Source organism: Thermobia domestica, chromosome 5 (genome assembly GCF_964235325.1).
Source record: "Thermobia domestica chromosome 5, izTheDome1.hap1.1, whole genome shotgun sequence".
Classification (NCBI taxonomy): Eukaryota; Metazoa; Arthropoda; class Insecta; order Zygentoma; family Lepismatidae; genus Thermobia; species Thermobia domestica.
Genome location: NC_137458.1, coordinates 175,154,366 through 175,175,646, shown reverse-complemented (window position 1 = coordinate 175,175,646; position 21,281 = coordinate 175,154,366). Strand labels below are relative to the sequence as shown.

Genomic DNA, 21,281 nt, shown 5'->3' with positions numbered 1-21,281 from the left:
ATTAAAATTAGTTTCAAAATTAATCGATTAAAATTAAAATTAAAAATGATAATTTTCACTATTATGCAATGTGAATTGTCATAATTTATGAAAGTTAACGTATAATTTAAAGGATAAAATTACAGATGTTGGAAAAATTAATCGATTACACAGCCACACACACACAAATAAAAGTTCTGGAGCAACTTTCCCCCCCCCCCCCAGGGTGTGTGGATTCGATATATTTTGTTACGCAGAATCAAATTTGGAAACCCCAGGACGACTGACCGTGTCAATTTTGCTTTATGGGCGAAAAATGTGTGTCCTCCGTATCCAAAATCGCTCAAATTTTTCGCTCATAAAAAACTGACATGGTCAATCGTCCTGGACTTTCGAAAGTTTTCCCCTTTGTCCCTACAGTTCCTAATGCATAAATGCCTAAGGCAATGCCTGGAGTGAAGTGGGGGTGGGGGTGGGGGTATACAAGACATGCCTGAATGATGGCAGCCAGCATGCAAAGCTAGCTCAGCAGTGCTGTTGTCGGTCGTCATTAGAACAATTCCTTTCGGCGTTGCTAGTTATTCGGAAATACGATCGATGCAAAGACACACGAAGTTTTATTTTTAAAAATCACCAAAATTGCGAAACTTCAAAGGCGGATCATGAAGATACAGTCTGATTTTAAAAATCGTTTGCACAGGTGTTTCTTTAGTTGAATGGCAAGTTTCGGCCAAATACCTATCCCATCAAAGAAAATTCCCATTTTTCAGTCCAAGCAGTTTGTAATTTCCCAGTTCCCCTTTGAGAGTTTGACAGAAAACACTGCACATTGCGCTTATGTAAGTCCTCACTCCACTTCCAGTCCAGCCTTACATTATGACGATTGGATATCTTTTGTTATTAGTCCATGCATGGTAAAAGTAGGTTAAACCCTAACTATAGCTTATCTGAGAATATAGGTTATTCAAAACACGTCAATTTTTCCACAAATTCCATCGCCATAAGTTTAATGAGTTATTTGTTTTATTGAAATATACATTTTTAACAGTATATATAGAGATGCAAGGGCTCGAAAAAAAAACGGCTTTTTTGGGAAAAAACTCGGTTTTTTCTGCTTCGCTTTTTTGCTTGGGAAATTTTGGGCTTTTTTGAAAATTTTGCTTTAAACTGATAAAACAGGATTTGTTTCGCTTCTCTACATCAAAAAACTCATTTAAATAGTGGCTGATGCAGATAATAATATGAAACCTCGAAAATAAACCATGAATTTCAAAAAGATTTTTTAAAACTCTTAACATATTTACATTATGAATTCCAAGGGATTAACTAATATATGTAATAATATTTTAACCTCTTATATATAATAAGTACTTTAAAAATGATACACAAATAACTAGGAAAATTGTATGTAGTATTTTTACTTCAAAATATCACACACCCTCTTTTTGAAGCAAAAGAAAGAAAACATGAAAGAGATCTGCACATCAAGAGCTTCGTTTCGGGTGGTTCTGTACATTCTTGAAAGTTTTCAGTTGAGTTTTAACTTTCATATACATTGTATGAATATTTCGAACAAATTTTTCACTGACTGATTACATACGTAATAATCTGTTACCACCTATCAAGTGCTTCGGATCTGCAAAATCGGTAAAGCTCCAAATTCTGTAATGCACTGACTGTTCCTTAAGTTATTCAGAATCAGGAAAGTATCGAATTTTCTGTTCATGGATCATATACGTAATAGACGGTTCATCTGAGTGTATGGTTTCCTAGGCTGTAGAATGTATAACCACCATCACGGTTTACCCAATGCTGAAGGTTTCTAAATTTTTAACAAGAAAATTTAACATATAGTTACGAAACTTTTTTTCTAAAAGGAAAAACTATGGAATACATTTAAAAAGAGTGGAAGAACCAATCACTGTTCCAATTCACAAGAAAGACGACAAAATTGATTGTAATAATTATCGAGGCATTTCTCATAACATTCTATTAATAAGATTGACCCCGTACGCAGATTAAATTATTGGAGATTATCAGTGTGAATTTAGTCGAAATCGACCAAATATTTACCATTCGACAAATACTCGAAAAGAAATGGGCATATATTACCAAGTACATCAACTGTTTATTGATATTAGAAAGGCTTACAACTCGGTAAGGAGGGAAACATTGTGCAACATTCTAACAGAATTTGGAATACCGAAAGAGCTAGATTTATTCAGGTTTAAATGAATTCCAGAGTAAAGTCCGAGTAGAAAAATGCGAGCTTCCACGTCGAGATTGGCCTGAAACAAGGATATGCGTTATCGCCGTTGTTATTCAACTTTTTTCCGGAGTACGCTATAAGAAAAATCAAAGATAGGAACCAGGGCCTAGAGTTGAATGGTATTCACCAGGTTATGGTGTACGCTGATGATGTAATTCTGATAGGAGAACAATCGAAAGAAATGCAGAGGCCTTATTAAACGCTTGCAGGGACATGAGACAAAAATGCAGAGAAATCTAGATACAAGGAAGTTCACAAGGATCGTAATACGGCAAATTATGAATGCGTTAAAATGTCAATTAATACTTTCGACACAGTGGATACTTTCAAATATCTTGGTTCAGTATTACCAGACCAAAATCACACCCACAGAGAAATTAAATGTCGACTAAAATCAGGAAATTCTTGTTATTATTCAGTTCAAAATATTTTGTCGTCGCGAATTCTGTCAAGGAATTTAAAGCTTAAAATATATAAAATGATAATCATGCCTGTTATGCTTTATGGTTGTGAAACATGGTCGCTTACGCTGAGGGAAGAACGCAGACTGAAATTATTTGAGAATAAAATTCTGAGACGAATATTTGGACCCAAGAGGAACGGGAATGGGGAATGGCGGAAACTTCATAAGGAGGAACTACATAATTTATACGGTTTACCAAACATCGTTAGAGTCATCAAGTCTAGGAGGCCCAGGTGAGCAGGTCATATAGCCAGAATTGAAGAAAGTAGGAACGCTTTCAAAGTTTTAACTGGAAACCCAATCGGAAAACATCCATTAGGAAAATCTAGGAGAACAATATTAAGATGGATCTAGCAGAAATAGGAATACAGAGTAGAAACTGGATTGAATTCGATAAGGACAGAAGTCAATGGAGAGCTTTTGTGTCCATAGAGAAAGAGAGAGAGAGAATACATTTAAGTTAAGCACAACTACACAACAAACATGAGTGAGTGGTTAGCTTTCGCGCTTCTATCGTGAAGTCCGGGATTCAACCCCGCATTCGACCATTTTGACAAAAGATTTTCTTAATTCCATCTGCGAATGTAGAGATAGTGCGTGTACTGTGAGTCCTGGCCGACTTACTTTCTAATCTTAAAATCTTAAATCTTTGTTATTATTAATTACCAGCAGTGATGGACTTGCGAAAAGGGTTAGGGTGGGGATGTCTTTCGGATTGAAGCCTCTACCCCGAAATTACGGAATTTCTAAAACAAAATAAATATTTGTTTTGCCTTTACTCATAAACTTCAAGCTGTCCTCAAGTAAAAAATTAGGAATTTTTAGAAAAACTAAGCATTAATAAGAAAAGCCCCTCCCACAATACTTTTCTAAATCCGCCACAGTATAAAATGGTCTTCAAGGTTGTATCTGGAAGATTATATCTGAATGCACAAACGAAACGAAATATTTGTTATGCCTGTACTCATAAACTTAAGCTCCTCTTAAATAAAAGTTAGAAATTTTTAGAAAAAGCAAACATTATTCAGAAAAAAAAAGCCCTCCCAAATATTTTTCTAAATCAGATACTGATTATTTCGATCAAATGATATTCAAGGTTGTGTCCGGAAGATTATTGTTAAATTATTGCACAGCTACAGTATAACGGAAATGTGGAAGTACGCTCTACAGATATACTGAAAAACACAAGTTTAATTATGTGCTAGAAGCTAGAGTACTAAGCTTTAAGGAGTGAAACACGGATGACTAAAAAGAAATGATCTAGAGAAGAAAAAAATGTCGATAATTCAGAAGTTAAAATCAAGTTAAATAGCTTCTAAAATTGCCCTCAAATACTTCGTACTTTATGTTTAATTCATAAACCATGTGCTCCATCCATCATGATGGTGAATTCCAGAGCGAAATATGGCATTCAGGTCATGGAATCTTATCTAACTATAGAATATACTATAACAAAAGCTATTTAGATAGAAAAATCATGAAAATGAAAAAAGCCAAAATTTCCAAAATTCTCGTTTTTTTTCCCAAAAAAGCCGGCTTTTTATGTGCAAAAAACCATCGATTCAAAAAAGCCGGCTTTTTTGCATCTCTAAGTATATAACGTTATTCAAAAATGTCTAGAAAAAAGCTCACTCATTATCTTTGCTCACGTAGCTATTTCCCGAAATTCGTAAATCATAAGATATTCTCTGTTACAGTACTATGTTTATTGTTACAGTACTATTAGTATTATATTATTTTGATATTATATATATGTTTTCTTTCTATTTTAATCTATTAGTGTAAGCTGAATAACAAGTAACTATCGAAAGGGCACTATTTGTATAAACTGTATCCCTTTTATTGTGTGGTGGAATATTATTTATATCTGATTTTATATCTCCATCTGTTATGGTAACATTAATTAATATTTTTCCTATAATTTCTAATAGGACAGAAAACAAAACAAATAACAATAGTTTAACTTCGATTGACATATTTATAATAATGATTTTAAATTAAATTGCTGAAAAAGTGTAGTGATAGTTATTTCCTAAATCTTATAAGATACAGTCATTCAAAATTTCATTCTTACATAGCGCTGAGGCATTGAATTAGAGAAAAGACCGGGCCATTTCCAAGAAATTAACATAAAACATTAAACAGAACTAATGCAAAACAATATCTGTACAGGATAACTCTTTCAATGCTGAGTTTTCATATCAATTTAGCGATACTTATACATACCAGAAAATGCTCTAAATGAAAAGTAGCATAATTCATTCTTTAATGATTTTGTTCCAACTGTTGTTCAAGGTCTCACTTTATTAACTACTAAATAGCTTGTTGGTACTGCTATCTTGTGTATTGAATCATGTTTTGTTTCCAGGACAAGAATCAGCCATTAGCCATAGTTGCGACTGTTGTCAATAAGGTTTATCCAGGAAGAATGATAAGAATCAAGGGAACAATTCCAGCAACGGCTGAAAGGTATTCAAATTTCCACACCTTTATTTGCAACTTCGTAAATGTATTATGCAAATTGTCTTCTTTATTGGGACGATTGGTTTTAATAGATTCTGCGTCCACAATTTCAATATTCCTGAATAGATAAAAGATAATCTCAATCGATCATTTTACTACAGTGTGTCACAAGTGCATCACCAGCTCCCACTATCACGGTAAATTAACGATAGGCCTACGCCCTGAGTTACCGCCGCCTTTGGCCACTGGCAACAAAACAATTACGTAGTACACAAAGAGACGAGCTCCTGGTGCCTGAGGACGCGTTGCTTCACATCAATAAAAGCCGAGTCTCTGAAGAATTAAACCTCAACTAATGCAAAGCTACAAATTACCTAGTATATATAGATAGTTCAATATGGAATAAACCATCTGTACTAAGGGATTTGTAGCTTTGCATTTTCTGTTTCAGAATCTATCAACAGTCTATTGAAAACAGTGCAGTTTCAGGATCTAATTGAAATATCCACTTTCATAACTCATGTCAAACGAGAGGAGAAAACAGTTTAGTATACTTAGCGTATAACCTCAGGCAAAAAAAAACATATATATATATATATATATATATATATATATATATATATATATATATATATATATGAAAGGCAATGCCTACAAGTTTCTTCAAACATAATTTCTAACAGTGTTCTTTGAGAGTTATTTATTTTTTAAAAAAATGAAAATGCAACGTAAATGAAAATTGCCAGCTTATTCCTGACGTTTGTGCTTATTCGTTATAGCTTATTTTTGTGTTAAAATCAATTCTGTCCACATAGAGAATTTTTCTTTATCGTATAAATTGATTAAGAATTTGAAGCGCTTGTTATATAACTCAAGATTGACTTCGGACAAACTTCTCAAAAAGCATTATTTGTGAAAAATAAAAGTGAAAACTGGAAACTGTATGCTTATAGAACAGGTAAAAATAGTGAGAAGCTTCCAATTCCGTAGTTAGCTATGAAAGAAACTTCTTTCCTTGGGTTTAATTATTTGAGACAGAAAATGAAATGATAAAAAATTGAGGAAACCTAAAAATCTGGTCGGTTGATAGACAAGGTCAAAAGTATATAGAGAAATGAAAATTAAAAGTATATAGTTGGTATAATAGTAAAAGTTGGTATAATAGCAGAGAATCATAGCATGTATCACTATAAATATGGGCGGTCCACCTCGTTCCCTTTCATGGGTACAAAATTGCGAAATTTTAGTACTACCACGTGTTTGGTTTTTGGATCATTTTATCCCCTTGGATGAGGTCCTATTACCTTATATAGTTATATGGGTGTATACAGGTGTCCATTTCCTATCGTAAGACATAGGTACATTTGTGCACCCCTTTAAAAAATTGGGAGGGGTACCTTGGCCCACCCCTTAAATTTTGGAAATCGCCAATTTTATACATTTGGTATAATAGTATAGGACCCTAATATAGATCACTATAAATTTGGGTGGTCTACCTCGTTCCCTTTTAGGAGTACAAAATTGGAAAAATATAAATTTAAGCAATACGTTGTACCACGTGTTTGGTTTTTGACCTAATTTATTCCCTTGGATGAGGTCCTATTACCTTATATGTTTATATAGTCATGTACAGGGGTCCATTCTCTATCATAGGACATGGGTATATTGATGCACCCCTTTAAATTTTTGGGAGGGGTACCTTGGACCACAGCTTTAATTGTGGAAATTGCCCAATTTAAAGATTTGGTATTATAGTATAGAACCCTAATATAGATCACTATAAATTTCGGTGGTCCACCTCGTTCCCTTCAGGGATACAAAATTGCCAAATTTTAGTACAACTACGTGTTTGGTTTTGCCCCAATTTATCCCCTTAGATGAGGTCCTATTACCTTATATGGTTATATCATCATGTATAGGAGTCCATTCCATACCATAAACGATAGGTACATTGATGCACCCCTTTAAATTTTTGGGAGGGGTACCATAACCAATCCATTAAAGTTTGGAAATTTTTCAATTTAAGCATTCCGTATTATAGTATCATGACCTCAACAATAATCATGATAAATTTGGGTGGTCCACCTTGTTCCCTTTCATGGGTAAAAAATTGCCAAAATATAAACATAAGTAATATGTTGTACCATGTGTTTGGTTTTTGGCCCAATTTATACCGTTTGATGGGGTCTTATTACCTTATATGGTTATATGGTCATGTATATAGGTTCATTTCCTATCATAAGACATGGGTACATTGGTGCACCCTTTAAAAATTTGGGAGGGGTATCTTGGCTTATCCACTCAGTTTTAGAAATGGTTTAATATAAGCATTTGGTATCATATTGCAGGTTTTCAATATGTACCACTATAAATTTGGATGGTCCACATCGTTCCCTTTCATGGGTAAAGAACTACCAAAAATCAAATTTCGGAGGTTATTGACCCCTTTGATAAGAATTTAGCACGTTATGTGAGTATGTACAGAGGTTTATTACCTTTATATGTTTATGTTCCCTTTTAAATTTGGGAATTATCAAATAACAAAATTCGGTAAACATTTTCTAGGACCCATTGTAAATGTTGGTATTCCTCTTATGGCCAAATATTCAAATTTTAAAGTTTATTGACCTATTTTATTTTTGATACGGTTATATAATTGAATGAGTACAGGATTTATTACTTATCCATAAGACACAGGTGTATTTATGTACCAATCTTAAATTTTGGGAGGGGTACATTTCTTATTGTTAAATTAATAATTGGTAAGTGTTCTTAGAATTGGGTGGTATCTTTTTCTTTGGGTAAATCATTGTCAAATATGAGTATGGTCACATGATCTGTTATTGACCTATGATGCTATTAGGTGTCCAGGACATTGGTACATTTAAACTTTGTAGGATAATTTGAGAATTGTCAAAATGAAATTACGTCATTGGTTTTGATTATTACCGGCTAAGGGCCAAATATAAACCTAAGCAACACGATGTACCATGTGATTGACCTTGATGAGGTAGTGTAGAGGGATTCATTTCCTTTTCAAAATTCGTGGAAGTTATCAAATAACACGTTTCTAGACAACAGTTGCTTCTGCTAAGATAAACAATTGACCTAATTGAGATCTAACTACAACATGTAATTATATGATTAATTCTAAGACTTAGGTATATCGAGAGAAGTATTCTTTAAATTTTGGGAATTGTGATAAACAAAATTTTAGTATGAGGCGCGAAATTTGAAACAATACTTTGAACTTTAGTTAAGCTCATAGTCTAAGATCATTGGTGGTGGTTGAATTAACCTTGAGTTTTCAGAAATCTGATAGGTAGCTTATTGAATCTTATGACTTATAGACGAAAGGCAATACATGCTAACACTTTGAAATTTAATCACAAGGTGATGTAATCTGACACTGGCAAAGTTATTGTTGATGCAATTTGATTGGCTGATCACTATTTTTCATGCAATCTGATTGGTTGATCACAATCTGTCATGCAATATGATTGGCTGATGATTTTCAAATCTTTGCTGCATTCAGTTTTAAGTTTTGTTTATAATTTAAAAATCTTGGTTTGAACAATTTTTTTCAACATTTTGTACTCACTGATAAATATGATCAAAACCGTTTATTTGTTAATCGAATAGTTAAAACCGGATAATGTATGGCGCTTAACCGTCAAACGTGAAATTATTTTAGTTGAAATTTTTGGTTTGAAAATCCTTTCGTTTGAAAGTTTTTGTTGGAAAATTTTTGTTTCAAATTTTTGTTTGAATGTTTTGTTTCAGAATTTTGTTTGAAATTTTTTTCAAAATTTTGTTTGAAATTTTTTTGTAAATTTTTGTTTAAAAATTTTTGTTTGAAATTTTTGCTTGTAAATTTTCTTGTTCCAAAATTTTTGATTGACATTTTTCTCAAAATTTTGTTTGGAATTTTTTTCTGAAATTTAAAAATTTTTTTCGTTTCAAAACAAAATTTTTTGTTTCAAATTTTAGTTAAAAATTTTTGAATGTTTTTGTGTAAAAATTTTTGTTTGAACATTCTTGTTTCGAAATTTTTGTTTGGAAAATTTTGGTTTCACATTTTTAACTTTGTACACTCATTAGTAAAGAACCAGAACTGTTTAGAACAAAAACCTCTGGCAACATTGTTTATCATGGTGCAATAATATACGTCAGAACATGGTAATGCAACGTGATCAGTTTTGCATCATCATTCGAGATAGTATTCATGATAACGTCATCATGGCTACTTGTCTACAGTTTCTAAACACACGTGATGTGATGAAATCATTTACCGATTTACAACAAAATGTACCTTATAGAATCTTAGCTAGCCAAATGATCCCTACAAAGTTTGGATTAAGAATCGTAGTGAAGCTTGAAAATTATAAGAATATAATTTACCAGCAAAATATTTACCCATGAAGCATCAAAACAAGAAGAACGGTTTCTTAAATACTGTATCTGTATCTTTATGTTACAAAGGATTCTTGTGTCGAAATCATCAATTTGAATTTAGTACACACGCGGATCAGTGAATTTGGTTTCGTCAGCAATTGTGATGAAATCATAAATTCAAACGTCAGCACATTCCTTTCCAATGACGTCGGCAATAGCTTTATGAAATCAGCAAAAACCCTGTCAGCCCATGAAATCATTGGAGCAAGTGCGTTTCAGGAGGAACGATAAAGAAATCCTCTTCGCAAGCTATTATCCAATAAATATATTCCAAACAAAACATGTGATGATTGGTATCGGTGCTATAACATTTGAAGCTGTGATTTGATTCGGCAAAGCAGAACAATTTGGTGTACAACTGACCTGTGAGAAATGGAAAATATTGTGTTCACGAATCGACCAAATGAATGATTATTTTCATGATGAGCTAAATGTGACCATAGTCAAATCATTAGGCTCAAATCATGAGGTGGTGCTACGTACAGTCCTCGAGAAGAAGATGGTGCTGTTACATAAAAAGAGTACATTGCATGTCCCTCGCAACATGGTGTAACTAACGCAAACGGAATGGAACAAATTCATCAATTCAATACGCAGAGCTCCATCCCACATTTCCCACGTGGAGCCTTGTGGGACAGAAGCATGGCAAATCGGTGGGCTACTGAGGAAATTATTGAAATTTTGTTAATATCGGGTGAGTATCCGTGATCAGCTAATTGTATACAAACAATAAAAGTAAGGATGAACACCAATTCAATTTCGACCCTTAAGGTTATTTTCAAAGTTAAACTTGGAATAACCGGGATTACAATTTTAATTAATGTTAATATATAAATAGATACTGAAATAGTTAAATAGATACTGACATTCTTAATGTCATATATCCACTCGAAACCAAGTAACCGTATTCAAACAGAAAAAGAAATGCGGATACCAGCTGCAATTTTACCCCTTAATCTTGTGTTGAAGATAAAGAAATAATTTTGTAGTTGAGGCACTCAACCCAAACCTTATCCTTACCTAACTTTAATTTCAAAGTCTTAAGAGGAAATATGGAGAAATTGCATTCCTAATGCTTTTAATATATAATTAATTAGTGGTATGTTTGTTTATATGCAATATCTACTCCAAATCGTTTAATTAATTGTTTTCGTTTCAAAAGGACGTCAGTTCAAGGAAAGCAGTTTCGACACAAGGGAAGATAACTGCCCCAGACTGACACTCTTTTCAAAGAAAGCGGAATTTCTGGACTTTAGTTATATACAAATATTTCTGACAATTAGTGAAACTACAAAACTTTTATTACACACAATTAGATAGTCTGGAGTCGACACCTGATATTAACAAGGATTTTGTTAGTTATTTATATATCAAAATAAAGTAGAAAAAGTAATATCCCAATTTTTCCGTTTAGCCATGAAAGTAGCCTTAAAGGTAGAAATTGAAGAAAGCATTCATTCTTTCTTTTCTTGATTGCATAAAACGAATTGATGTTAAGTGGATACGTGACATTGAGATATTTCAGTAACCTTTTAAAATGTAAAATAAATTACAATGATCCCCAAGCTTGGGTAGCACAACGCCTCATGTGGGAAATGTGGCATGAAGCTGCGTCCATTTAAACTCCCATTGGTTAGTTATGGGTCCAAGATAGAATTCCGACATATCAACGAAAATATAGTGCAAGTTTTTTTTTTAAAAAAAAGACGCCAAACTAGCGATATAACTAGATACAAAATTTCATGTTCATTTTGTTGTGTATAAAGTCGAGGAACAGGTGAAAAGAAAATGGGAACTCCACATGGGACCCAAATAGGGCGACAGACGCAGGTGGGGATGAATATCGCCCTATATTGTCCAGTGTCGGACGAGCTGGGACAGTACAGAATGCGTTTTTCATTTGTTCAGAATTGCCTGCTGAGATATTTACGCAAATATATTTTCCAAATGAACTAAGATGTCAATAGGTGGAAACTCAATGTCCATTTGATCACAAATAAACTGTTCATCAATACAGGTATGCACCCACGAACGATGTTGACAACCATCACAACATCTAGATACATGTTGTACAATATGCATGAGACATTTCTCAAAATAGTACTTTTTCAGGAATATACTTGTTTTGTTGCACACTTTCACTGCATGTTTAACACACTGGAATACGTTGATGAATTTGTTCCATTCCGTTTGCGTTAGTTACACCATGTTGCGAGGGACATGCAATGTACTCTTTTTATGTAACAGCACCATATTCTTCTCGAGGACTGTACGTAGCACCACCTCATGATTTGAGCCTAATGATTTGACTATGGTCACATTTAGCTCATCATGAAAATAATCATTCATTTGGTCGATTCGTGAACACAATATTTTCCATTTCTCACAGGTCAGTTGTACACCAAATTGTTCTGCTTTGCCGAATCAAATCACAGCTTCAAATGTTATAGCACCGATACCAATCATCACATGTTTTGTTTGGAATATATTTATTGGATAATAGCTTGCGAAGAGGATTTCTTTATCGTTCCTCCTGAAACGCACTTGCTCCAATGATTTCATGGGCTGACAGGGTTTTTGCTGATTTCATAAAGCTATTGCCGACGTCATTGGAAAGGAATGTGCTGACGTTTGAATTTATGATTTCATCACAATTGCTGACGAAACCAAATTCACTGATCCGCGTGTGTACTAAATTCAAATTGATGATTTCGACACAAGAATCCTTTGTAACATAAAGATACAGATACAGTATTTAAGAAACCGTTCTTCTTGTTTTGATGCTTCATGGGTAAATATTTTGCTGGTAAATTATATTCTTATAATTTTCAAGCTTCACTACGATTCTTAATCCAAACTTTGTAGGGATCATTTGGCTAGCTAAGATTCTATAAGGTACATTTTGTTGTAAATCGGTAAATGATTTCATCACATCACGTGTGTTTAGAAACTGTAGACAAGTAGCCATGACGACGTTATCATGAATACTATCTCGAATGATGATGCAAAACTGATCACGTTGCATTACCATGTTCTGACGTATATTATTGCACCATGATAAACAATGTTGCCAGAGGTTTTTGTTCTAAACAGTTCTGGTTCTTTACTAATGAGTGTACAAAGTTAAAAATGTGAAACCAAAATTTTCCAAACAAAAATTTCGAAACAAGAATGTTCAAACAAAAATTTTTAAACAAAAACATTCAAAAATTTTTAACTAATATTTGAAACAAAAATTTTGTTTTGAAACGAAAAAAAAATTTATTAATTTCAGAAAAAAATTCCAAACAAAATTTTGAGAAAAATGTCAATCAAAAATTTTGGAACAAGAAAATTTACAAGCAAAAATTTCAAACAAAAATTTTTAAACAAAAATTTACAAAAAAATTTCAAACAAAATTTTGAAAAAAATTTCAAACAAAATTCTGAAACAAAACATTCAAACAAAAGTTTGAAACAAAAATTTTCCAACAAAAACTTTCAAACGAAAGGATTTTCAAACCAAAAATTTCAACTAAAATAATTTCACGTTTGACGGTTAAGCGCCATACATTATCCGGTTTTAACTATTCGATTAACAAATAAACGGTTTTGATCATATTTATCAGTGAGTACAAAATGTTGAAAAAAATTGTTCAAACCAAGATTTTTAAATTATAAACAAAACTTAAAACTGAATGCAGCAAAGATTTGAAAATCATCAGCCAATCATATTGCATGACAGATTGTGATCAACCAATCAGATTGCATGAAAAGTAGTGATCAGCCAATCAAATTGCATCAACAATAACTTTGCCAGTGTCAGATTACATCACCTTGTGATTAAATTTCAAAGTGTTAGCATGTATTGCCTTTCGTCTATAAGTCATAAGATTCAATAAGCTACCTATCAGATTTCTGAAAACTCAAGGTTAATTCAACCACCACCAATGATCTTAGACTATGAGCTTAACTAAAGTTCAAAGTATTGTTTCAAATTTCGCGCCTCATACTAAAATTTTGTTTATCACAATTCCCAAAATTTAAAGAATACTTCTCTCGATATACCTAAGTCTTAGAATTAATCATATAATTACATGTTGTAGTTAGATCTCAATTAGGTCAATTGTTTATCTTAGCAGAAGCAACTGTTGTCTAGAAACGTGTTATTTGATAACTTCCACGAATTTTGAAAAGGAAATGAATCCCTCTACACTACCTCATCAAGGTCAATCACATGGTACATCGTGTTGCTTAGGTTTATATTTGGCCCTTAGCCGGTAATAATCAAAACCAATGACGTAATTTCATTTTGACAATTCTCAAATTATCCTACAAAGTTTAAATGTACCAATGTCCTGGACACCTAATAGCATCATAGGTCAATAACAGATCATGTGACCATACTCATATTTGACAATGATTTACCCAAAGAAAAAGATACCACCCAATTCTAAGAACACTTACCAATTATTAATTTAACAATAAGAAATGTACCCCTCCCAAAATTTAAGATTGGTACATAAATACACCTGTGTCTTATGGATAAGTAATAAATCCTGTACTCATTCAATTATATAACCGTATCAAAAAATAAAATAGGTCAATAAACTTTAAAATTTGAATATTTGGCCATAAGAGGAATACCAACATTTACAATGGGTCCTAGAAAATGTTTACCGAATTTTGTTATTTGATAATTCCCAAATTTAAAAGGGAACATAAACATATAAAGGTAATAAACCTCTGTACATACTCACATAACGTGCTAAATTCTTATCAAAGGGGTCAATAACCTCCGAAATTTGATTTTTGGTAGTTCTTTACCCATGAAAGGGAACGATGTGGACCATCCAAATTTATAGTGGTACATATTGAAAACCTGCAATATGATACCAAATGCTTATATTAAACCATTTCTAAAACTGAGTGGATAAGCCAAGATACCCCTCCCAAATTTTTAAAGGGTGCACCAATGTACCCATGTCTTATGATAGGAAATGAACCTATATACATGACCATATAACCATATAAGGTAATAAGACCCCATCAAACGGTATAAATTGGGCCAAAAACCAAACACATGGTACAACATATTACTTATGTTTATATTTTGGCAATTTTTTACCCATGAAAGGGAACAAGGTGGACCACCCAAATTTATCATGATTATTGTTGAGGTCATGATACTATAATACGGAATGCTTAAATTGGAAAATTTCCAAACTTTAATGGATTGGTTATGGTACTCCTCCCAAAAATTTAAAGGGGTGCATCAATGTACCTATCGTTTATGGTATGGAATGGACTCCTATACATGATGATATAACCATATAAGGTAATAGGACCTCATCTAAGGGGATAAATTGGGGCAAAACCAAACACGTAGTTGTACTAAAATTTGGCAATTTTGTATCCCTGAAGGGAACGAGGTGGACCACCGAAATTTATAGTGATCTATATTAGGGTTCTATACTATAATACCAAATCTTTAAATTGGGCAATTTCCACAATTAAAGCTGTGGTCCAAGGTACCCCTCCCAAAAATTTAAAGGGGTGCATCAATATACCCATGTCCTATGATAGAGAATGGACCCCTGTACATGACTATATAAACATATAAGGTAATAGGACCTCATCCAAGGGAATAAATTAGGTCAAAAACCAAACACGTGGTACAACGTATTGCTTAAATTTATATTTTTCCAATTTTGTACTCCTAAAAGGGAACGAGGTAGACCACCCAAATTTATAGTGATCTATATTAGGGTCCTATACTATTATACCAAATGTATAAAATTGGCGATTTCCAAAATTTAAGGGGTGGGCCAAGGTACCCCTCCCAATTTTTTAAAGGGGTGCACAAATGTACCTATGTCTTACGATAGGAAATGGACACCTGTATACACCCATATAACTATATAAGGTAATAGGACCTCATCCAAGGGGATAAAATGATCCAAAAACCAAACACGTGGTAGTACTAAAATTTCGCAATTTTGTACCCATGAAAGGGAACGAGGTGGACCGCCCATATTTATAGTGATACATGCTATGATTCTGTACTATTATACCAAATGTTTAAATTGGGCAATTTCCAAAATTTAAGTGGTTGGCCAAGGTACCCCTCCCAAAGTTTTCAAGGGGTGCATTGATATATCGATGTCTTATAAAAGCTAATGGACCCCTGTATACGCCCATATAACTATATAAGGTAATAACCTCATTAAAGATGATAAATTAGATCAAAATCCTCCGAAATTTAAATTTTTGGCAATTTTTTACCCATGGAAGGGAAGGAAATAGACCCCCAATACTACTAGAGGTACATACTATGGTCCTAGGCTACCACACTAAATTTTTAGATTTGGCAATTTCCTTAATATAAGGGTTGTGGTCGTATGTACCCCTGCCGTAATTTAGGGGATGGGCCAAGTTGCCCCTGCCAAAATTTAGAGGGGGTGGTCCTACGTACCCTAGGTCATTGACCCCGGGCCAAGGTCATTGACGTTTGACCTATGACGTCACAAACGTCGGGGTCAAAGTCCAAAGTGAGATCAGGTCACCCCTTACTACTATGGAAAAGTGATGCCCCAACGCCTAAGGGTCTATTTTTCGCGATAAACAATAATATATCGTAATCTACATTAAATGATCTTCCTAGTAGTGAAAAAGTTTTTAGGACCGGCCGAGTAGATGCCGAGAACTCGTGATATAAAAATTAAACACTCGAGTTCACAGTTTGTAGAATTTTAGCACTAACGTAACTTGATCTTGTAACTTGATCTTGTGACTTGTTGACGGGATCGAGGAGGCACGGAGGCGTGTGTCTTCCGTCAGCCCCTATTCTTCATGGCATGACGTCATGTTTAACACTTATCAACCAACTACTTGCTGTGGAATCAAATCACACACACGGGCTAAGGCAGATGAGACAGTGTGAGAGAGAGAATCATAGATTGCGTGTGCCTGGGCAGGCTTTTAATTGGCTCTCACTATTCCCTCCTATGAAATAATTAAAAGCAATTTCAAGCAGACAGGCAAGAGTAGCAACAGTCGCGTCGGTTGCAACAATGCCGCTACTATGGATCGCTATCTGCAATATACGTATACATTTTCCGATCGAAACGCTACACGCGGAATGTACGCGAACTAAAAATTTATACGTTTTTCATATTTCGTATGTTTTATGGTTACCAGTTATTTTTTCAAGTTTTTTTTTGACAATTTAGCACATGAGGAGCATGAGGAACAGAATTTAAATTGACGACCGTATAAGTTTACTGTAGACAAGCGATGGCTGCAGTCTGAAGTATGCAGAATAGAAAAAGCATGGAAAATGATACGACGACCGTATACGGTCGTCATAAAAGGGTGAATGCCGCATTAAATGTAATTTCAAACATAAGGGTTCTGCAAGGATAACGAGTTGAATATATATATATATATATATATATATATATATATATATATATATATATATATATATATATATATATATATATATATATATATATATAAAAGAGAACGCACAAATCCTTTGTTACCTCATCACTCTAATACGGCTGAACCAATTTATTTCATTTTTGGGGGGTTATTAGGATTTGGACCCTAGATGGTTTTTATCATATCACTTTAATTTTCAATTACCAGTGTCTTGAGATAATTGACCATTCAAGTGTCCATAACGTACAAATCCTTTGTTAGTTATTCATCATAGGTAAAAATAAACGTATTTATATGCAACCCGCATGACCGTGTAACTCGGCGGGTTAACATAAATGACAGGCGATATAATGTTAACATTTACTGCAATCTTCTATGGTTTTTATCATATCACTTGAAAGCGAAAAAGTAAAAATTATCTAAGTAACAAAGTTTATTGCGTTCCGGGGTGACCGCAGCGAAGCGGGGTGAACGCTGCTAGTATATTATAAAAGAGAACGCACAAATCCTTTGTTAGCTCATCACGCTAATACGGCTGAACCAATTTCTTTTATTTTTGGGGGGTTATTAGGATTTGGACCCTAGATGGTTTTTATCATATCACTTTAATTTTTAATTACCAGTGTCTTGAGATAATTGACCATTCAAGTGTCCATACGTACAAATCCTTTGTTATTAGTTCATCATAGGTAAAAATAAACGTATTTATATGCAACCCGCATGACCGTGTCACTCGGCGGGTTAACATAAATGACAGGCGCTATAATGTTAACATTTACTGCAATTTGAAAGCGAAAAAGTAAAAATTATCTAAGTAACAAAGTTTATTGCGTTCCGGGGTGACCGCAGCGAAGCGGGGTGAACGCTGCTATCACTCGGCGGGTTAACATAAATGACAGGCGCTATAATGTTAACATTTAATGCAATTTGAAAGCGAAAAAGTAAAAATTATCTAAGTAACAAAGTTTATTGCGTTCCGGGGTGACCGCAGCGAAGCGGGGTGAACGCTGCTAGTATATATATATATATATATATATATATATATATATATATATATATATATATATATATATATATATATTATGTATGTATGTATATATGTATATATATTAGTGCTCTCAAACGGGTCGGGTTGTCGGGTCGGGTCAGTCGGGTCAGCTCGGGTCGGGTTGTCGGGTCGGGTCAGTCGGGTCAGCTCGGGTCGGGTTGTCGGGTCGGGTCAATCGGGTCAGCTCGGTCGGGTTGTCGGGTCGGCTCAATCGGGTCAGCTCGGGTCGGGTTGTCGGGTCGGGTTATCGGGTCGGGTCAGTCGGGTCAGTTCACTTTGGTCAACTGAGTTTAGGTTGAGCTTATACTCGGCTAGAGTCGAAAGCTGCTGTTTTTCACTAGCTGCCTAATTAAAAATAACAATTTTCAATTGATTTTATAGAAGCCATAAATCTATTTTGAACATTTGCATCTAGTGTTTTTATGGTAAATGCTTATTTTTGTACTTGTGTGTACTTTAATTTGTAAATGTATTTGTATTTGTATTTGTATTTGTTTTTACCAATCGACTGTAATATTAATATCTACGCCAATATGGAGTCTGGATTTAGAACAAAACTAGAAGTTGTTTAAGCAAGGCCAAAAGAAAGATTGGATATGGACGACCAAGACCAAGCAGGGCTGCGGTGGCTCAGTGGTAGAGAATTCATCTCTGGTGCATGGTGTCCATAGTTCGATCCCAGCTTGTGCTAAGTAGGCTTTGTGGTGGAGAAACGCCGTGTAGTGGGTTTTCTCGGGGTTCTCCTGTTTCCTCCCACTTTCTTCATTCCACCATTTCATTCATTTCTCATGGTCACCGTATCCCTTAGCCTCGGTGCAGAATCGAGGGACCTTAAACTGAATATTTCATTTTATTTAACCAAGCCCCATGACATTGATACAAGAACAAGATAAAGATTGGATATGCAAGACGAATTGCATAGTAATATTGCTCTTGGGCTTGTTTTGGTGATCACCAAGTAGCGATGAGCATATTTTCTTGCTTTCCGTATAGTATGAAAGACCATAATCAAAATCACACTTGGTCTTCATTTGTACCGATGAGACGAGCATTCTTGGCTCTTGTATAGCATGAAAGACCACAACGACTACGAAATGCAGGACCAAGACTTGACTGCAAGACAAAGAATAAGACGCAGTATTGATGACCAAGTCCCAAGGAGCGAATTGTTTGAATTTCATTTGTTGGGCTGAAAGTGATGAAATAAAATTAGTACTTTATTATTAAATATCATACTGTATTTTTAAATTTTAAATTGCAAAATTCATATTATGTATCTTCTTACGTGCAACTATATATACTATAAAATACGTTTTAATTACCGAGAAAGAAAAATCAAAGTGGCACGGGTCCCGGAATCATAAGAACCTATTTTGGAATGAAAGTTGAAGGGTTGGAAAAAATCACAGGTGTTCTCCTGTTTCCTCAACCCTTATCATTGTAGTTAAACGATTTCCTTTTGTCTCCACCAAGAGACTCTTGCTACTGCCTTCCGAGAAGACCCCCTGCCGTCCAAGCAGGTGAGAACACTGATCTTGAATAAAAATTTCGTCACATAGAACTAAAGCAAGAAAAAAAATAAATTTCTCCCACGTCGGACATTGGTATCAGTTATAAAAAGAAATAACCAAACCTCAACCGGGTCGGGTCGGGTCAACCGGGTCAGCTTGGGTCGGGTTGTCGGGTCAGGTCAATCAGGTCGGATCACGGTTCGGGGTAGTCGGGTCGGGTCGGGTCAGTCAATTCGGGTCACGGGTCGGGTCGGTCTTGAACCCGACCCGTTGAGAGCACTAATATATATATATATATGATTTTAACATACCGATATTAACTAACATGTTTCTGGCCTCGTTATTTTAACACTTCCCTGCTATAAAGAAGGAACTTCATAAGATTGCTTAAGATAATTTAAATGCGTCTATCTTAATTAATTTTATTTTAGTATCTTGTAGCCATAACTCCATTCTATGATGGTACTAACTTTAAAGGAGTGGTGCACATATATTTGTTGCCACAAATTTTCTCTATTCTAATACAAGAAATATAAGTACTGAGTGAACTTAACTGTAAACTAGTAAATATAAAATAGTTTTAATTTTAAACGCATAATGTAGTAAAGTTTTGTTGTTTTACCCAAATTTTACCGATTTTTTCAGGCTTTCACAACACTACCTCTGATACAGATAAAGCACAAGTATAATTTAAAAGGTTACGAAGTTTTGAAAGGATTCAGAAGTGGTAGAACCTCCATATATGTGAATCCTAGAGAATATTTGTTAAATTTGTTCTTCTCGCAATTTCCAAATTCAATGAGTCAATTTACTCCTCCCAAAATTAAGAGGAGAGCATCAATGTATCAATGTCCTAAGCAAGAGAATACACTCCTGTAGTCAACAACAGCAATATGTTATAATAAATCTTTAAGGAAAGAGATAAAGTAGGTCAATGACCCACCACGTGGCAATACTAATATTTAGCTTTTTTTTTTTTAACCCACAAAAGGGAATATGCAAGAATATGATTCGCCAGTAGCTGGAAACAATTCCTCTTCTGTGTCAACAGACTCATCCTCAAACACGTCTCAATTGCCTTTAGAGTCCTCAGTTAAAAGTTCATATCTTTTCCTGCTGTTGGTTTTTCCAAATCCACATCCCAAAGGTCAGGTGTTGCTAAAAGATTAAGTGTCACGAATTGCAGTTTGTTTCAAACTGTCTCCTCAAACACAATCGAAGGTATGAATGGAAACAATTGTGGATTTTGTGGGAAGAATTATTATGCACCATCATCAAGCAAATACCGTTCATGGGTGTCCTGTAGGCCCTACTGTGTGTAAGACCTGGTTTCATGAAAGATGTGTGAGAGGTGATAATTAACTGTATTTTATCTGTGGACGATGTGTCTGAATTATGACTAGTTCTTCACGAAACTGGCAGACGTCATTAACGCAAAAAATAAATGCTAGTCTCAGTGCACACATATTAAAAATTTTACTAATAATCTAGTTGTTACTACCAAAAAATAGCAGTACAATGTAGTTCTAATGGAAACAAATGTGATTACTATGTTTAATGATTAAATGCTATAGTGATAGTTACACTACTGTACATTTAGCTTACAGTTTCAACAGTAATTAGTATAGAAATTGTTATGTTAGTATTTGTATGCATTTATCGTGTATT

General features: G+C 34.3%; 1 protein-coding gene across 1 annotated transcript in view; it reads left to right on the top strand.

Moving 5' to 3' along the window:
* LOC145686291 (32 kDa beta-galactoside-binding lectin-like) overlaps positions 1–21,281 on the top strand; it is a 164,515-nt gene that overhangs the window by 40,535 nt on the left and 102,699 nt on the right. The window contains exon 2 of the mRNA XM_081759429.1: positions 5,080–5,180. Within this exon, the coding sequence (XP_081615555.1) occupies positions 5,080–5,180 (101 nt within the window). The remainder of the gene's footprint in view (positions 1–5,079; positions 5,181–21,281) is intronic.